The sequence below is a fragment of the Mastomys coucha genome, unplaced genomic scaffold, assembly GCF_008632895.1.
Source record: "Mastomys coucha isolate ucsf_1 unplaced genomic scaffold, UCSF_Mcou_1 pScaffold23, whole genome shotgun sequence".
Classification (NCBI taxonomy): Eukaryota; Metazoa; Chordata; class Mammalia; order Rodentia; family Muridae; genus Mastomys; species Mastomys coucha.
This window is the reverse complement of record NW_022196906.1, coordinates 74,513,589-74,532,167: the sequence shown is the minus strand read 5'-3', so window position 1 is coordinate 74,532,167 and position 18,579 is coordinate 74,513,589. Positions and strand designations below refer to the sequence as shown.

General features: G+C 42.5%; 1 protein-coding gene across 6 annotated transcripts in view; it reads left to right on the top strand.

Annotated features, from left to right (window-relative positions):
• Nucleotides 1-18,579, top strand: part of Filip1 (filamin A interacting protein 1) — a 191,258-nt gene that overhangs the window by 129,733 nt on the left and 42,946 nt on the right. For all 6 annotated transcript variants that reach the window (XM_031345190.1, XM_031345188.1, XM_031345187.1 and 3 more), the window contains exons 3-4: nt 9,881-10,054; nt 15,461-15,639. In XM_031345190.1, coding sequence (XP_031201050.1) covers nt 9,881-10,054; nt 15,461-15,639 — 353 coding nt within the window. The remainder of the gene's footprint in view (nt 1-9,880; nt 10,055-15,460; nt 15,640-18,579) is intronic.

Below are 18,579 nucleotides of genomic sequence, written 5' to 3'. Positions count from 1 at the left end.
TGTAGCCCTGGCTGTCCTGGAACTCACTCTGTAGACCAGACTGGCCTCAAACTCAGAAATTCAGCTGCCTCTGCCTCCCAAGTGCTGGGATTAAAGGCAGGCATGCGCCACCACTGTCTGGCAGCTTTGCTTTTTAAAATCCCAAAAAACCTGGGTTTAATTTCTATAATAATAGCTAATAACATTATAAATTGCATCTCTTATTTTGCTTTTAATCCACTTATTAGTATTTCCGTAAGATGGATAAACATGTAGTTTAATTTGTATGAGATTTAAAGATAACACATTTTCTATTGCAACATTCTGGTGGAATGTACTGTTTTTTTCTTATTCCGTTTACGTACTTTCTTTTGGGATAAACTATAAGGAACAAAGTGACTCCTGAATTATAGACAAAGCCGTCAGATGAAAGACTAAGGGAACTGACAAAATATAACTGTTTAGATCTTTTGAACAAGGGTAAGTAGTCAAGGTTGCCCTGAGGGATTTGGGACCAGCTCTGCAGACCTTCTCACATCACATAAATTTACTCTTCTTGATTTCAGCAAATATTTACTGAGTTCCTATCATGTGGCAGGCACTCTGTGAGGGATAGTAGACACAGCCTCTGTCCTCACAGTGGCTCACCGCCCCAGAAGGAAATAGACAAGTAAACTAATAAATTACCTTATGTAAATAGATACAGAACACTCGAGTTCCCAGAATGGGAAGTGCTCACAGTATGGCCGTGTCCCAACCTTCCCGCCACTGTGATAGACCTATATTTAAGCGGTTAACTAAATCATACAAAGGAGTGGTAGAGTTTGGGAATAGCATCATTCTGGGTCTTCCGTAAGTAAAGACAGATTTATTTTTCTCTCCAATATATCCGTTGTTGAAAGTGAGCAGTTCCTGGCAGGAATACCCTGTTTAAAAGTAGATGATGCTAGATCCTCTTCTAGGGCTAGGATCCTAAGTTCCCCAATGCATATACTTCCTCTCAGCCAAGCCAAGGAACACCAAGATGGCCCCAGAGTGGCATCCCAAGAGTCTGCAGTGAGCTGCCTACCTTAGGTCAGTGTTTTTTTGAAGTCTGTGGTTCCTCATAAACACTCAGGTAAATATAAAAACGCCATGACTATTCTGGGAGGTGAAAGGCTTTCAACATTTTCTAAATCATAGTGAGGCAGCAATACTAAACAGAGCGTTGGTCTCTTGTTCGTATGTAGGGATGAGGTGCCCAAAAGGATTCTGAATGTTTTTACCACAAAGAAGTGGTATTCACCCTGCCTGGAACTTAAACATTAGTATGTATTCAGGCATGACATGGTGTATGTGCATATGTAAGTATGCACACTTTTTATGGGTCAAATAAAATAATTATATTAACATTGTGAAGCAAGTTATAAAGTGTCACCTGAAGTCTTCCGCTGAGCTGACTGGCACAGGAGACTGCACTGTTCATGTGAGGGGCAGAGGAGCATTGTCATTCTCATTGTGCTCCCAAGGTGACATGTGTCCCCATTTCAAAAATGCAGAAAGAGGGCAGAGCTAAGTTGTCCCCCGCCATTATAGCTTTGCTTGTTTCAAAGACTTCATAATCCAGCAAGTTTAAACACAGTCAAAATTGATACCAAGTATAATAATTTATAACAGCAGTTTGACTTTAAAGGAAGCTATTTTGAGGTTCACTGTCAGGCCAGTTACCCTGCTCTGTTGCATATGGAATGTTCTGGAATACCCAGTTGCCTCACTGGCATCTTCCATAGTATGGATGACTTGTACCCGTTTGTCTGAATCTGGTCTGGCTTTTCACAGTCTAGCTTTCTAGGATTCTATTCCCTTAGTAATCAAGGCTTACTTGCAAGCAAACTGGCATAGTTGGTGAGCCTGATTGGTTGAGAACCTGTAAACACATCTCAGTTTCCAGGGACCCTCTTGGTCTGAGGGGGACCATGGTTCCTTGGTGAAGAAAAGTCACTGGGACTTACAACTCCAGCAGATACCGGAGAGTCCTTGGAAATGAGGGACCCACTGAGGACCTTCAGCTAACATCACAGTGTAGGCAAGAGGGCCAAAGTGACCGGTCCATTAGGGGGAAGGCTTTTATTGAGAGATAGAGAGGTATCTGGGAGAGTCTAGAACAGAGAAAAAAAAGAATGTAAACTAGACATGGCCCCGGGCTTCGAGGAAGCAAGGGAGTGGGAGAGATTAGTGGGGATATTGACAGACATAGAGCAGGGTGAGAACCCGAGAGAGTAGTAGGGCAGAGAGCTGTGAGATAGTGCTAGAGAGCTCAGGTAAACAACTCATGCGGATTAGAGAGTAGCTGGGGGCAGGGGAGCTTAGCATGGAACACACAGCAGTCTCTCTTTGGTGCTGAGCCGTGGTCATGTGTCTGTCGCAGAGCAGTGGCTTCAAAATATATCTGTGTTGCAGAAGCACTCGCAGAGATGTTCTAAAACATAGTGCTAAGGGAAAACGAGCTGTACAGAGGAGGTTTTCTTGCTTGCAGTGAGCATGACTCATGGACCTGGGGTCAGATAATCAGAAGTCCTCAAGCCTCCAGGGGCCAGTGGCTTCCAGGTATTTTGTCTAGTGAATTTAAAGAATGACTTTCGCAGACCATGGAAGAGTGAGTTGCAGAAAGACGTTTTATTATAGGTCAAAGTTTAAGAGAGAGTACGCAAGCAAAGCTCCCATATTGCTGGGAAGGGGAGGGGAGGGGAGAGGGGAAGGGAGGGAATGAGGTCAGAGAACAACTGTGTAGAGCTGGTTCTCTCCTTCTATTTTATATGAGTTCTGAAGCTCCAGCTCAGGTCACCAGGCTTGCCCACTGAGCTATCTGCATGGGCCCCTTCTGGGTCTTTATACCATACATATCTGACCATGTCACCGTCCTGTGGGTTAAAACGTCCAATGCTTCTTGCTGCTCTGTGACCCAGTGTGGGGCTCATCGGGCTTTATGTGAGGACATCATTACTATTGTGCTACAACATGTGTTTGTTCTTTTCCTAGTCTTTTTCTTTCTCTTTAAGATTAAAAAAAATGTTTTTAAATGACTGTAAATGTTTTGCCTGAATGTGTATGTGTGTGTGTGTGTGTGTGTGTGTGTGCGCGTGCGCGCGCTAACCACATATGTGCCTGGTGCCCTCTTAGAAGATGACAGTGGATCACCTATAACTGGAGTTACCAACTGTTGTTAGCCAACATGTAGGTGCTGGGAATTGAACCTTGGACTCTCTGCAAGAACCAGTGCTCTTAATCATTGAACCATTTTTTTTTTTTTTTTTTTTTACACTTTTGAACTTGAAATCTGGAGCACTCTAACCTAACCAAACCTGTCTCCATTTTTATTCATTGTGACATTTCAGATCACATGCTCTTAGAGGCCTCCTCTATTAGCACAGATTCAAGTCAGATAGTTTAGATAAACTCCCAGCTGGGTGGTGGTGCTGGTGTATGCCTTTCATCCTAACACTTGGGAGGCAGAGGCAGGAGCTGCTCTAGGAGTTTGACAATAGCCTGATCGACTGAGCAAGTTCCAGGACAGCCAAGGCTACATAGCGAAACCCTGTTGTGGAGAGACAAGGAAAGGGAGAGGGAGATGAGGGAGATGAAGAGGGAGAGGGAGAGGGAGAGGGAGAGGGAGAGGGAGAGGGAGAGGGAGAGGAGACAGGGGGTGAGGGGGGGAGAGGGAGAGGGAGAGGAGAGGGAGAAGAGGGAGAGGAGAGGGAGGAGAGGGAAAGGAAAGGGAGGAGAGAGAGAGGAAAGGGAGGAGAGGGAGAGGGAGAGGGAGGGAGGGAAAGATATCATTACCCCTATGTTTTCTCCAGCACATGCTTTTTCTACCATATTACCATATTATAAGTCACTTTCCATTGTCAGTATCTCTTCAGACTGACAGATGTAATTCTGTCTGTAATGCTCAGTACAGTGCATTGTACAATGTGAATGTTCCTAACTTATTTCAGGAATGATTGATTCAGCTCTGGTTTTGAACCTGTTTCATTTTATTGTGTCTCTGACTCTGGTTGTCTGGCAAAGGTCAAATGCCTCCTTTGGCTTCACAACTCACATGCTTACCTGTGGCCCAGGGCAGTAGCGTGGGGTGGCTCTTTGCTGCCCCCACATGTTTTGAATCAGCTCCCTCTGCAACCAATGGAGACTACACTCCTTGTTCTCTAGTGTTACCATGGGCACAGAGAGGAGGTAGGCTTGGTGGCAGAGATGTCCGACTCCTGTGCTTTTTCTGTGCCTGAACCTCATATTTGTTTGTAAGTAAACTGAATATCATGCTGACTCTTGATCTTCTCTAATCCCTTTTCTCCTCTCATATAGAAGAGGGAAGCTCATTCTGAGAGCTGCCTTCAAAGCACTCTTCTCTCTGGTCCATTTACATTCATAAGGTCTATTGAGGAGCTCCCTGGAGTCCTAAGATCTTAGCTACTTATTTCTGGTTCAACTTCCCTGTGGAAATAATGTTCAAAGGCAGAAGTTTTCTGACATTCGCAACTTTATCCTTTTTCACAAAAATTAACACATCCCTAAAAGTGGCACTGTAGAGTGGTTTTATCCCAAGGTTTAGGGTCTTTTTTTTATACATTGAATCATGCATTTGAAGTTGTGAACAAATTTACTGTGATTGTGTAATCATCACTAATCTGTCGATTTGAAAGATATTACACAGGCTGGGTATGTGGTAGTACATAACTTTAATCTCATGGAGGCAGAGACAGGTGGATGTCCGTGAGTTTGAGACCAGCCTGGTCTACATAGGGAATTTCAGGCCAACCAGGGCTACATAGAGAGAGACCCTGTCTCAAAGGGGGGAAAGCCATCACAAGGTCAGAGAGATGGGTCAGTACAGAAAGATGCTTGTGGCAAAGCCGGACGACCTGACTCTGAGCCTTGGAACATTCACGGCAGAAGGAGAGAACCAATTCCTACACATTGTCCTCTGGCCTACATGTGCATGCTGTAGAAGTTCGCATGCACACCCAAACCACAAACAAATAACGAATAAATACAACATCTGTGATAAAAAAATTTATCTTAAGTCATAATATCATAGATTGCTAATCTTTCCAGGGTTAGCTCAATACCAGTTGCAGGGACCCTTATTAAGTTCCTGATGGCTAGGGCAGCTCTGGATATAGGATACCCTATAGCTCTTTTATTTGGTAATTAGTATTTAGGATAATTAAGTGAAGATGAAATGTATAGCACATGATGTCATGTTATGATTAAGTGCAAGAATAAGTGATTATTTTTTTAGTAAAAGAAATAGGTATTTCCTTTTCTCATATGGAAGTATTAAAAGCCCAAACAGTTAAAAGATTCTTCAACAACAAGAACACAACAAAAACAGTGATAGAAATATCACCTCCCCTAACTTCAATATATATTGTAGAGTCATAGTAACGAAACAGCATAGTACTGGCACCAATGCAGACACGCAGATCAGTGGGACAGAAGACACATGTGTAAATCCATGTAGCATAGCAACCTGGTGTTTGACAAAGACGCCAAATACATGCATTGGAGAAAAGACAGCTTCCCTAGCAATTGATGCTGGGGGAAGTGGATATACACATGTAAAAGAGTGAAACTGGTTTCAAATTGCTCATCCTGTACAAAGATCAATCAGCCTGAATCAAAGGCCTTAATATATGACTCCAAACCCTGAAACTAAAACACTTCAAGAAAAAGGTGTAGGAATAGACAAAGACTATTCGAAAAGGATTCTGGTAGCTTGGGAATAATATGGAGAATTGACTGGTAGGATTGCATAAAACCCAGGGCTGCTACCAACTAAAGAAAGTAAGTGAATGGGGCATCTAGGGAAGAAGATCAAAGTGTTTGCTATTCACACATCTGAAAGAGAACCCTCTAGTATCTAGAGTTTATTTAAAAATTCAAAAAACTAAACAGCAAAGTAACAAACTACTCCAGACAGCTCTCATAAGATGAGATACAAATGGCCAATAAATATGTAAAAAGATGTTCAATATTATTCACTTGGAGAATGCATATTAAAACAATATTGAGATTTCCATTTCCTGTTTGTCAGAATGGCTATCATAAAGAAAACAACATGCTGGCAAAGACTGAAGAAGGGAGAGCTAATAAATCTATTGTAGGTAGAACTGTAAATTGGGCCAACTACTATGGGAATCACCATAGGAGTTCCTTAATAAGCTAAAAGTTTATATAGCCTATGACCCTACTATACCATTCTTGGGTACATTCTCAAAGGACTTTAAGTCAACACAGACAGGGGTGCCTGCACTTTTTATATTAAAAAATTATTTATTTTTTATTTACATTTATATGTGTTTACCTGCATAAGTTTATGTGTACCGGATAATGTGGATTATCACAACAGCCAAGTTATGAATCAGTTATACTCCCTTATAAAGTTAAACAAAAATACTAACAGGAAAATGGGTGCCACTGGGGACCATCATATTAAGCTAAGTATAACAGACTCAGGTAAATGAATATGGCACATTCTCTTATCTGCAAATCCTAGATTTTGTTCAGATGTATAATCCATAGATATGGAAGTGGGTGTGAGACAGGGGCATGAGACTAACAGGAAAGGGAAGAACGGTAAATGGATCAACCAGTGAGCGTGGACAAAGTACATGATACAGCTGTACAAAAATCATCCATGACACCCATCACTATGTACAACAAATATACTCCAGGAGAGTTTTATATTTAAAAATTCCTTTTCTCCTCAGGAAGAGGCCATCTAACAAAAATTTTAACAAACATCTCCATTGACTTAGGCCCTGTTCTGGGCTACGTTCAACATTAGTCGCTCCATTAACGTATATAATTCCATCCTGGCATCATTCACATGAAGTTGTTATGGTTTTGTTCCATAGATGATAAAATTAACTTAGAGCAACATTCATAGATCACCCAGGACCAGATTTTTTTCTTTTTTTTACTTCTGGGGCCAGAAAATAATTCTGAGACTTTTAAAAGCTGGGCTCATTCCGCCGTATCACACTTCAGATTAGACTGCGTGTGTTAAGTTCTTGTTTGTCTTAGTGCTTTAGAATTGATTTAATTTCCTTTAGGCTTGGGTCACATATACTAGTGTGAGTTAATCGTGAAACCCATGCTATCAAGAGTGTCATGTCAGTATATGTTTGAAAGCCGACTTTTATCCATAGTGAGGGTTAAGTCATCTTCAGAATGTGGTTTGTGGAGAAGTGTGTACATAGCTCTCTTGTGGTTCCTGTCAGTCACATAGGAATGTGGTTGTTGCAGAACACACGGGAAGGGAACCTGTGCTCCTGATGCACCCCGCCCCCCCCAGCACTACCTACTCAGTGACTGTTCTGTCCGCAGGTTCACAGCCATGCTTGAATAGTCTAAAAGGAATCCTGACAATGCTAACAAGTGGGTATAGCACAGTCTTCAGGATGTTGGCTTTATGTTGGATTTAGATCCCAGGAACACTGTGCATAGGGTCATGCACAGACAGAATGAAGGCAGCTTACTCAGGACCAAGCTTCTAGGTAGAAATCAGGGAACTTTCTAGTTTAGAAAAAAAATTTCCCTTTATGGAAGTATTTTATTCGAGTTTAGAAATTCTAATTCTAATCTATTTGCCTTTATGTATTTATTATGTGAAGCATAGATAGTGTGGTTTTCTTTCTTTTCCTGTTTTACTTTAAAACTGTTGCTGTTGAATTTAATGAGAAACCCTGTCTCTGAACATGTAAGGCAGAGAGAGATTAAGGAAGACATGATATCAACTCCTGGTCTCCACAAACAGACTCTCACACATGAGCACACACATACATATGCACACATGCACACATACTAGGAGGAGGAGGAAGACAGGAGGAGGGGAAGAAATGCCTGTTTCATCTAGGAGATGCAGCCCTTAGTTGGGGTGCAGTTTATTTACTGAGAGATGACTGGGCCCCTGTTTATTCTATCTGCCAAGTAACCTTGGACACAGCATAAATCTGTATCTATGGCGGCGCTGCAGCGCAGGAGCCTCCTATACATCAATGGATATTAGTCAATAAAAGGAAGGACTCCTACACTCATCTCATTCATGTAAGCATGTATGTTGTTACCAGAAGTCGGGCCACAGCCTGGGCCCCACAAGCCAGTTTGGCCACCTGTCTTCCATGAGCCAATTTAAAATAGCAATGGGATGATGATGATATTTTTCCTTTAGTCAATTTTTTTTTTTTTGCATTGACTAAAGATGAAAGTGTCATCTTGAAAGAAGACCCTGTGGCTGTAGTGGCTTGTGGACAAAGAAGGCAAATTTGGAATCACGTGTGAAAGCAGAAGACAAATGGTGATGACAGAGGTTGGTTCAGTGGTCGTCTCCATTAAAAAAAAAAAAAAAAAAGCAAAAAGCTACTGTTTGCTTCTCTGTCAGTTGCTTCTGTGTCCGGGGACTAGAGATACGTGCCGCAGTGTCTGCTTCTCATGTGGCTTTCTGAAAAGCCACACACGGGTCCTCACACTTGCCATGCAAGTACTCCCCCAAATGAGCCGTCTCCCTAGACCCAGGCCACTGTCTCACGTTTAGACATGGTCCCCTGCTAGCATGACTTGGCACTGTGCTTTGTGTGGATTCCTCTTCCCCCACAATCCCTGTGGTGATGAACTTTTTTCATTAGCCTGTTTTCTAGCCTTAACAGTCTCACAGTATTTCTAATTAGTAAGTTCTTTAGAAATTAGTATTTTACATTTCTAGAAATGAGTGTGCGTATCTGTATAGGCAACACTGGTAAGTAATATGCAAACTCTAATTCACTGTTGGCCCACTAGTGAATTTGTCTTTATCCATCTGGACGAGATTAATTTGGAGACTGGAAAAAAAAAAAGATAGGAAAAACCACAACAAAGTGAGAAGCCTTAAGAAATGGTCAGGTTGTGAATTTAGTACTTACGTTTAACTGGTTAGCTTTCCTGTTAAAACATGCATCAATGACCAGGTTTGTAGTTTAGAACTCACAGCTAACGGTGGTGCAGGAGAAAATTGTCTTACTGGTATGGACTGAAATCTGTGCCCAACCAGGTATAATAAAGTCATACTGATTTACCTATTACCCTGCTGGTAAAGTAGCTCCAAGCCTAGAGAGGAACACATACACACAGCAAAGGCCAGCCCTATCACAGTGTATCAATAGAAAAGGTCCCCAGAGGTGTGAGCATTGTATGATGGGATCCAAGACAATGCCACATAGACTACAGCTGTGGTTTTCTTGAGAGCGTCGATAAGATGTTGAGCAAAACCACCAAAAGACTACCAACCTACCTTGTCTGGTGACAGTCTGGGTGCTAAAAAGAATAGAATTTGATGTGATGTATTTAGTTTAGAAGCTCAGCACAGCACAGTGTGAGTTCTAACCATGTGCTTCTGTGCCAAGCAAAGTACTGAGGAGACCTGAAATCCGTAAGAATGGCTGTTCATTAATTGCATATGGAGTTATAACTACAGTGAACATGGTTGGAGAATAAAGGGAGTGGGGTTTCCCTTAAAAGTACATTTGAATACTGTATCGAGAACATAAATAGAAAACTAGAGGATTTTGATCATTGTTGACCTCAGGTACCCTAAAACAGGTTTTCCAGGACTAGCCCTACCTCGCCTCCTCTCCCATATTAGTACCTCTTAACTGAAGCAATTTTTATGTAGTTAATATTAGCACAAATTCTTTTTCTGCTCCCCTGCATCCTAGCAACCGAAGCAGAGAATCTGCTTGCCAATCTACTGTTGGATTAAAAAAAAAATAAGTGAGCCCCCAGTGAGTCTTCTTTGGACCCAAAGGGGTGAGTCTAGGAAGCTCCCTGCTGACTCTGTGAGTCTGAGAGTGTCAGCCCTCTGACCTTGCTGTGCTTTCGGCCACAGGCTCGAGAAGATGTCATCCACATGCTGAAGACAGAGAAAACCAAGCCCGAGGTTCTGGAGGCGCATTATGGATCTGCAGAACCAGAGAAAGTGCTTCGGGTCCTGCACCGGGATGCCATCCTTGCTCAAGAGAAGTCCATAGGAGAGGATGTCTATGAGAAACCCATCTCAGAGGTAAAAGCTGGACATCCGCAAGCCTCCCTAGAAAGAACCTGCAAAAAGAGAGGGAGAGATAGAGATAGAGCGATAGAGAGAAATACATTATTTTCATATGATTAGGAAAGTTACATGCTCTTGAAATACATTATTATTTTACTCCTCTAAGAAATAGCATATAAAAGAGATATTGTAAATAAAGAAAACATCTAATTAAATAAAAGAAATAGCATATTTAGGCTGGGCAGTGGTGGCACATGCCTTTAATCCCAGCAGTTGGGAAGCAGAGACAGGCAGATTTCTGAGTTCGAGGCCAGCCTGGTCTACAGAGTGAGTTCCAAGACAGCTAGGGCTATGCAAAGAAACACTGTCTCAAGAAACCAAAAGAAAAGAGAGAAAGAAAGAAAGAAAGAAAGAAAGAAAAAGAGGGAAAGAAAGAAAGAAAGAAAGTAATAGTATATTTAAGAATTTGAGGTGCTTCCAGTTCCCTCATGGAGTTTTCAGAGTAATTATAAAATTGATAACCTAACCTTAGGTTCAGTTCATTATTGATAGTTATGGTTTAACACCACTGCTCTAGAAGTATCTTAAAGTGTCATAATTTAAAAGGTCTTATGTGAATTCCAGTGACGGAGTAGAAAAATCCAAATGAAACATTTAGGGTAATTTTTAAGGTGAAATAATACCAGTAGGGCTCTATTGAATTATTTTATGTAAGATTGTATTAAGAATTATGGCTACTGTTATTACCTAGGACATGACAGTTTAATAATTCCCTCATGCTATACTGGAAGTTCAGTGTCAAATTAGGATGCTCCTTTAAATGGATGTAGCCACACTGATTTTTCAAAATTCAGGCAAGCAATCCATAGCTTGACAATTACTAGGGCAAATTACAAAATAGAAATTAAAAGTCTGAAAAAAATTTTAAATGTAACATTTAACCTAGGGCAGTGGCCAGATCTGATTTAGATAGTATTCCAAAGAGATTGACAACTCTATAGCTCTCCAAATGAACTGGATCCTCCTCTCAGCTTTCCCTAAAATGGGGTTGGGGGAAGGATTATTTGTGTAGAGCAAGATTCAGGCAACAGGCTGGATTCACGTTTGATACACAGCTGTGTACAGCTGTGTATGATTTTGAAGAGCCCACTTCCATTCATTAAATCCTGGTTCCTCATCTGTGGGGTCGGGGGGATGACCGCAGCAAACACCTCACATGGTGTTGTGAGGATTAAATGGAACAATGCCTATACAGCTTAGCATTGCATCTGACCCATGCTAGATACTCAAGTACTACCAGCCATTAGTGTGAGCATGGGTCTGAGGATGATAATTACTCACACCCTCAAGGTCTTCCACATGTGGAATAATAGACATATAGAACTAAAATCATCAGTGTGATGGTAATGATGGTGGTGGTGGTGACAGTAAAAACTGGGATTACTAAATTCAGTTTAGGCTTCCTAATTCTTTTCCCTGAAGGTTAGGGCTTGAGGTGACTTTCCTAGCCCCAAGGGAGAGGGAGGCCACCAGAGAAGACACATTAACCAGAATCACTACCCCTAAACCATCAAACTCTGAAAGCAGCACACAGAGAGGGGCTTCGGATGGCCATCAGGAGGTGCGTCTGCTCAGAAGGTCCCACCTTGGGAGAGAGGGGCCCTGCAGAACTGCTCATTTGTGTCCTGTCCTGGGATTGGTGGTGTTAGGTCTGTTTTTCGATTCTTTCTCCTCTCAATAATCTCTCTGGGGAGAAGTGAGAGAGACAGAGAAGGAGGGAGGAAGGATAGAGAGAGATTTAGATAGATAGATAGATACATAGATAGATAGATAGATAGATAGATAGATACATAGATAGATACATAGATAGATAGATAGATAGATAGATAGATAGATAGATAGATAGATAGATAGATAGATAGATAGATAGATTTGTGAAAGATACAGAATTCTAAAAGAAGAAAGATATTCTGTTTGGCCCCTTACTCCAGTCTTTCATATGAGTTCAATTCTCACTACCATGAAAATAAAAATAGAGCTGGGACTTTAAAAGATCTGTTTATTTGGTTTTGTTTCGTGTTATTTTGTTTCAGTGTGTGTGTGTGTGTGTGTGTGTGTGTGTGTGTGTGTGTGTGTGTGTGATGTGCACTTGTGTACAGAGACCATAGCTGTTTGATCCTCTTGGTCTCCTCTAGAGCTGGAGTTACAAACAGGTGTGAACTCCCCAACATGGGTGCTAGGAGCAGAAATCAGGTCGTTCCTCTGCAAGAGCAGTGTGTGTTCTTAACCTCTGTGCTATCTCTCCAGCCCCTAAAGATATTCTTTGAATCAGTAAGTCTGAAATGAACATTAGGATAATTGTGCATATCCTAATAAACCCTGGAAGTTGTTGGAAAAAAAGAGAACAGGTTAGGTTTCAGGATGTGTTAGCAAGACTGCAATGCTGATAAGATCAGGGAACTGCCTGAGCTCACACGGGACACTAAGTTGCAATCCTCCTGCTGAGCAGAGGAAGAAATTAGAAAGAAAGAAACCAAACCCTTATATTTTCTTAGAATTTTACTTTAATAGTTTGGATTTTGATATTTTAGAATCATTTATAGGAGATTTCCAGGGACTTAATATTTGCTGTCTAATCCCTTGCCAAAGACTTGGTAACAGAAAGCAATCTGTTGCATTGGACTCACCGAATCTTCAGTGAATCCTATTGGATAAACCAGTGGGCTTTAGTTTGTGCAGATGTTTATTTATTTTGCATGGCAGAGGATCAGACCTCTGGCCTCACACATGCAGGGCACCATCACTGAGCTACAGCCCAGTCCTGTTTCCTCAGCTCCTGTGGCCTGGTCTCCATCCCTTCTGAGGCCTGTGTGACTTGAGACTACTGGCTATTGTTCATCCCCAGAACTAAGCCTTCTCTTACATTGCAGCTACCAATAGGGAACTTGTCCTAGTGAATCAATAAATAGCTTCTGCCATTTTTTTTTCCTGTTTAGGAAAGCTCAGTCAAGTTATTTTTCTTTATTTTTAGAATTTCAATTATTGGTTTCTTCAAGTGGTGCTCTGCTTTTTCACTGCTATTTTAAAATCGTGTTTGTCTTATTGCCTTTCTTTTCTCCATGCTTTGAAACCCAAGTGTTTATTATTTTATTTTATTTTTTTCTTTAGAAGCAGTGTTTTACCATGTATCCCAAGGCTACGTAACATATCTAGACAGATATTTGGTTTTCTGCCTGGATATGGTAGCACATGCCTGTAATCATGGCCCTCAGAGAGCTGAGGCAGGACCATTACTAGTTCAAGACCAGCCTGGGCTCTACTTAGGGTCTTTCACAGTCTATGATGTGTGGCCTCCTACAGGGAAAAGATACAAAACCAAGCCTCGAGAGTCTTCACGACTGTGAGTTTAACATGAAACTTTTCAGGTTTCCTGCCATGGAGCTGGATGGTTCTCAGTAGGGTCCCTTCCCCATCACTTCTGAGCTAGGTGTGGCCTGAGCTGGTGCTGCTCTGCTGAATCCCCTTCAGTTTGTCTCCTTTTCCCTTTGATGCAAACCAAGATCACAAAGTGGGGCGTGCTTAGTCAGACTCCAAGCAATGTCAGCAATTACAGCCTGTCACCAACTAGTGCTTCTGATGACTTGTCTTGCTACTCCCAAATCTAATCCTCTAGTCTTTGCGGACTTCATTCATTTATCTTGTAAATCTGTTGCATCCCCAAGAGAAGGGCTATAGGTGATCTCATGAGACCACTTGAAGATTTCTAGCATGTTCCTCAGTTGTGTCCTGGGTTCTAATACCTTCTGTGTACAAGAGTCACCTTCCTCTGCCTTGGGGATCTCCTGACTCCATGGGTCCCCAATTCTGATTCAACAGTGACTGCGGTGCTTCTTTTACAACCTTATCTTATGTATACTTAAACTCATGTCCCTTCTCTGTGAGCCAGTTTTGTTGCTAAACCTTTTGCTTCCTTCAGTTGATTTTTATCTTCCTAGATTCCTCAATGCTTTGGAATTAGCCCTCTGCAGACAACAGAGCTAAAACTGTCTCCCAAACTATGGTCCTTTGATATATAACATGCTGAAATTGTTCCCTGTCTCAAGTCTGCCTACTCCTGGGGATCTACAAGATGGTTCTGTAGGTAAAGGCACTTGTCACCAAGCTGGACATCTTGAGTTCCATCCCCGAGAACCATGGTGAAAGAAGAGGACTGATGTGTGCAAGAGGTCCTCGGACCTCGACACTAGTACCTCAGCATGGGCACCCTCATGGGAACACACACACACAAACACACACACATACACACACACACACACACACACACACACACACACACTTAACCAAAGGTGTGCTTAGTGGTGTACACCTTTCCCTTGGGAGGCAGAGACAGATCTCTTAACTTCAGGACTGACCTTGTCTACACAGTGAGGTCCAGGGCAGCCAGGGCTACATAGAGAAACACTGAATTGAAAAACAAGGGCTGGTGAGATGGGTCAGCGGGTAAGAGCACTGATTGCTCTTCTAAAGATCATGAGTTCAAATCCCAGCAACCACATGGTGGCTCACAACCACCCATAATGAGATCTGACACCCTCTTCTGGTGTGTCTGAAGACAGCTACAGTGTACTTATAATAAATAAATCTTAATTAGATGTTTTCTTTATTTACATTGCAAATTTTATCCCCTCTGAACACCTCCCCCCCATCCTATCCTCCTTCTTCCTGCTCACTAACCCACCTGCTCCCGCTTCCCTTTCCTGGCATTCCTCTACCCTGGGGCACTGAGCCTTCACAAGACCAAGGGCCTCTCCTCTCATTGATACCCCACAAGGCCATCCTCTGCTACATACGTGGCTGGAGCCATGGGTCCCTCCATGTGTACTCTTTGGTTGGTGATTTAGACCCTGGGAGCTCTGAGGGTACTGGTTGGTTCATATTGTTCTTCTATGGGGCTGCAAACCCCTTCAGCTCCTTGGGTTCTTTCTCTAGCTCCTCCATTGGGGACTTTGTGCTCAGTCCAATGGATGGCTGCGAGCATCCACTTCTGTATTAGTCAGGCACTGGCAGAACCTCTCAGGAGACATTTATATCAGGCCCCAAGACAGGGTTTTTCTGTGTAGCCCTGGCCAATCTGGAACTCACCTGGTAAACCAGAAGGGTCTCAAACTCCAAGATCTGCCTGCCTCTGCCTCCAGAGTGCTGGGATTGAAGGTGTGTGTCACAATGCCAGGCTATTATGGCTGGTCTATAAAGCCAATTGGCATTGAGAAAATAGCAGCAGAAGATGGTGGTACACAGTTTCCCACGCAATGTTTTCAATCAGGTCGTAATCCCCTAGGCCAGTGTTAGCAATTTACAGTCACTGTGGATGCAGTCAGACGCAGTCAGACAGTTAAACTTTTCCTGGCTTTGCTCTCTCAGCTGGACAGACTGGAGGAAAAGCAGAAGGAGACATACCGCCGCATGCTAGAGCAGCTGCTGCTGGCTGAGAAGTGTCACAGGCGCACCGTGTACGAGCTGGAGAACGAGAAGCACAAGCACACTGACTACATGAACAAGAGCGATGACTTTACCAACCTGCTGGAACAGGAGAGAGAGAGGTAATTTGCATGCAGGTACCAGTCACATCTGGATCCCCATTTCCAGGGCTGACCCACAGCAGAGGCCAGGCTCAAAGCGCTAGCTGGAGCAGTAAGGCAAGAGAAGGGACTTAAATGGAAACACAAAGGAATAGAAATCACACACTATTATTGAAAAGGACCAGGAAATATTTTTTAAAAAGTACCAGCTGGCCATTGAGCAGGACAGTGGTCAGCCTCGTCTCATGGCTTCAGTGGGGTAGCTTCAAGTTTTCTCCATTTATGGTGACCTTGGCTGTGGGTTTCTTATATATAGCTTTTATTATGTTGAAGTTCATGAAGATAAGGTGGAGTCTGTCAAAGGCTTTTGAGATGATCATGTGACAGATAGCCAGGTTCTTATTCTGGTTTCTGAATGGTTGTAGTGAGTGTCGGAGATGGAGAGGTGGGGAAGACTTTTATCTGAGAGTATATCACATGACTGTGTTTGGTGTGCACATAAGGAAGGTGCCAGGTTCTTACCAAGAGGTTTAGAGTTAGACAACTGTAAAATAGGAAAGAACCCTAGAGTTTTGTATATGAATTTGATCAGTGAAGCCCCTACATACAAAAGCCATCCTACACACTGCCTATGATTTGAAATAATGTAATTTTTCTCTTTGAGGTTGAAATCCAATTTTCAGAAAAGTAAATTCCTACACTTAATTATAAGTGAAGCTTCCCCATTAATACCAAAGTAGAAAATCCCACTGTTGGAGATACGTGTGTGTGTGTGTGTGTGTGTGTGTGTGTGTGTATGTATATGTATGTGTGTGTGTGTGTATATATATATATATATATATATATATATATATATATATCCCTTTTTAGTTTTTAAAAGGTTACATGCTTTAAAAAAAAAAACAAAACTCCTGTCTGTACAGTGTTTTACCTACATGTATGTGTGGGTACCACATGCCACATATGTACCTGGTGCCCAGGGATGTCAGGAGAAAGCCTCAGACCCTGGAACTGGAGCTGTGAATGAGTGTGGATGAGGGAAACCTGCCATGTGGGTGATGACGACCAAGTCCACGTCCACTACAAGAGCAGCGCGTGCTTTTAACTGCTGAGCCATCTCTGCAGCCCTAGGTCGCACACTTCAAAATTGTAACAAACCAAACAAAAACTGTTCTACCATGATCCACCGGCCATGGGTCTTGGCACCCTGACTAGGGGCTGTGAAGGGATGAAGAAGAAATGACAGACACACAGACACATGCACAGACAAACTGTGGTCAGGTTGAGTGTATGCACTCTGATGGAATAGCACCCACTACTGCCACCACCCAGTACCTTGGCATGCTCCTTATGGACTGCACAGGGAGCGGGAGGGATAGCTAGTTTCTGTAGAAAGTCTCTATGGGTAGTCTCACATTGTAAACATCCAAGGGAAGGGTCGGGGGAAGAGGAAGCTGCAGATGCTAGTTTTTGTGCAAACCGGTCAGTGGTTCGCACTGCCCAGGAGGAAGGCTTTGTCGGCCCTCTGAACTCACCTGGGAAAGGTTTCGACCCTCCTTTGGGGCTGAGCTAGTACAGTCCTAGACATGGTTGTCCTCATGTCAACAATCCAAGTTCTCTAAAGACATCACTCATCCAGGGCATCTCTAACCCCTAGTGTTCACCCTACATATCCACTTTTGTAGTATGGTGTGTCCGTAAACCACAGACTGCCAGCCGGAAGCAGGGACCCCAGTCGTAAAGCTTTCTACTTAGCTGCTGGAGTCACTCTTTGGTTTTTCTCCTGCCCTTCACCCAAATGATTACTGTCTTTGACTCCACCTGTATTTGAAACCACTGATATTGAACTGCCTGTTACACTTACCCTCCTTTTTCTGGAAAATTATTTACGTTTAAAAAGGGGGGGTGACCTGTGAATATGGCTCAGCAGCATGTATTGCTAAGAGTCCACATTTAGACATTTAGTGAACCCAGAAACCCTAAGCTTTGGGTGTTGCCTAAAGCTTCCTAGATCAGCCCCTACGGGTGCTAGGCTGGATTCACGTAAATTAATACAAAATGGCTTGCTGTCCTGGGGAAAGGAGTTCTCTCTACCATTCAAAGTAGATCACAGAAGCTTAAAAAGCAGAGTTGTGGTTGTTGAAAAATATAAATCGAGATATCAAGACAGCAGCTGTTCTAGAGCAGTGGAGTGCTGAGGAGCCCCAGAACTCGCTTTGAAGCAGATTTGGAACAGCCGTATCCAGCATTTTTCTTAGGGTGCGTTTTGCTGGGGGTGATTATATAGTGAAGCTGATGGTGTGTATGGGAGAGACGAGTAAAGCCTCCTAACCTATCCCTTTGCTATTTCCCTTTGAGTGTAAAGAATGGAGAGATGGGTTTCACCCTTCAAGGGTTCTTCAGTTCATCTGGTACAGGAAGTCTACAAATTTAGTACTACAAATCAGAATGACGTTGTTCTCTGGTTTCTGTGTTATGCTAACAGACTGGTCATAATTTATTATCACCATACACTACACATCTTCCTCTACACAGAGTCCCACATTGGAAAGAGAAAATACCATGAGGCATTAAGATTGGATAAAGAGAGATTCCTTGCTTAAATAATATGATACATTCTGTTTGGGCCACATTTCTATTGGCCTTGATCTTTGAAGGCATAATTCTGAGCACGGAAGATCACCCTCAGAGTTTATACTTTATTCTCTGTTTGAGTTGCATGTCTTGTTATTTTAATCCTAAGCTTCACTAGGGCTGCTCTAAAAATGCCAGACTAGATCACAGATTTATCAAAAAAGGAGCAGTGTGAGTGTGTGTGTGTGTACTGTCTAAATCTACCATTGTAAATACAGGTTGTAAAACTTTTGGATTTTACAAGCTTGGCTGCGAACAACATAAATAACATCATATAATAATGCATCAAGGCTTCAAAGTACATGTTCCTTTTTTTTTTTTTTTTTT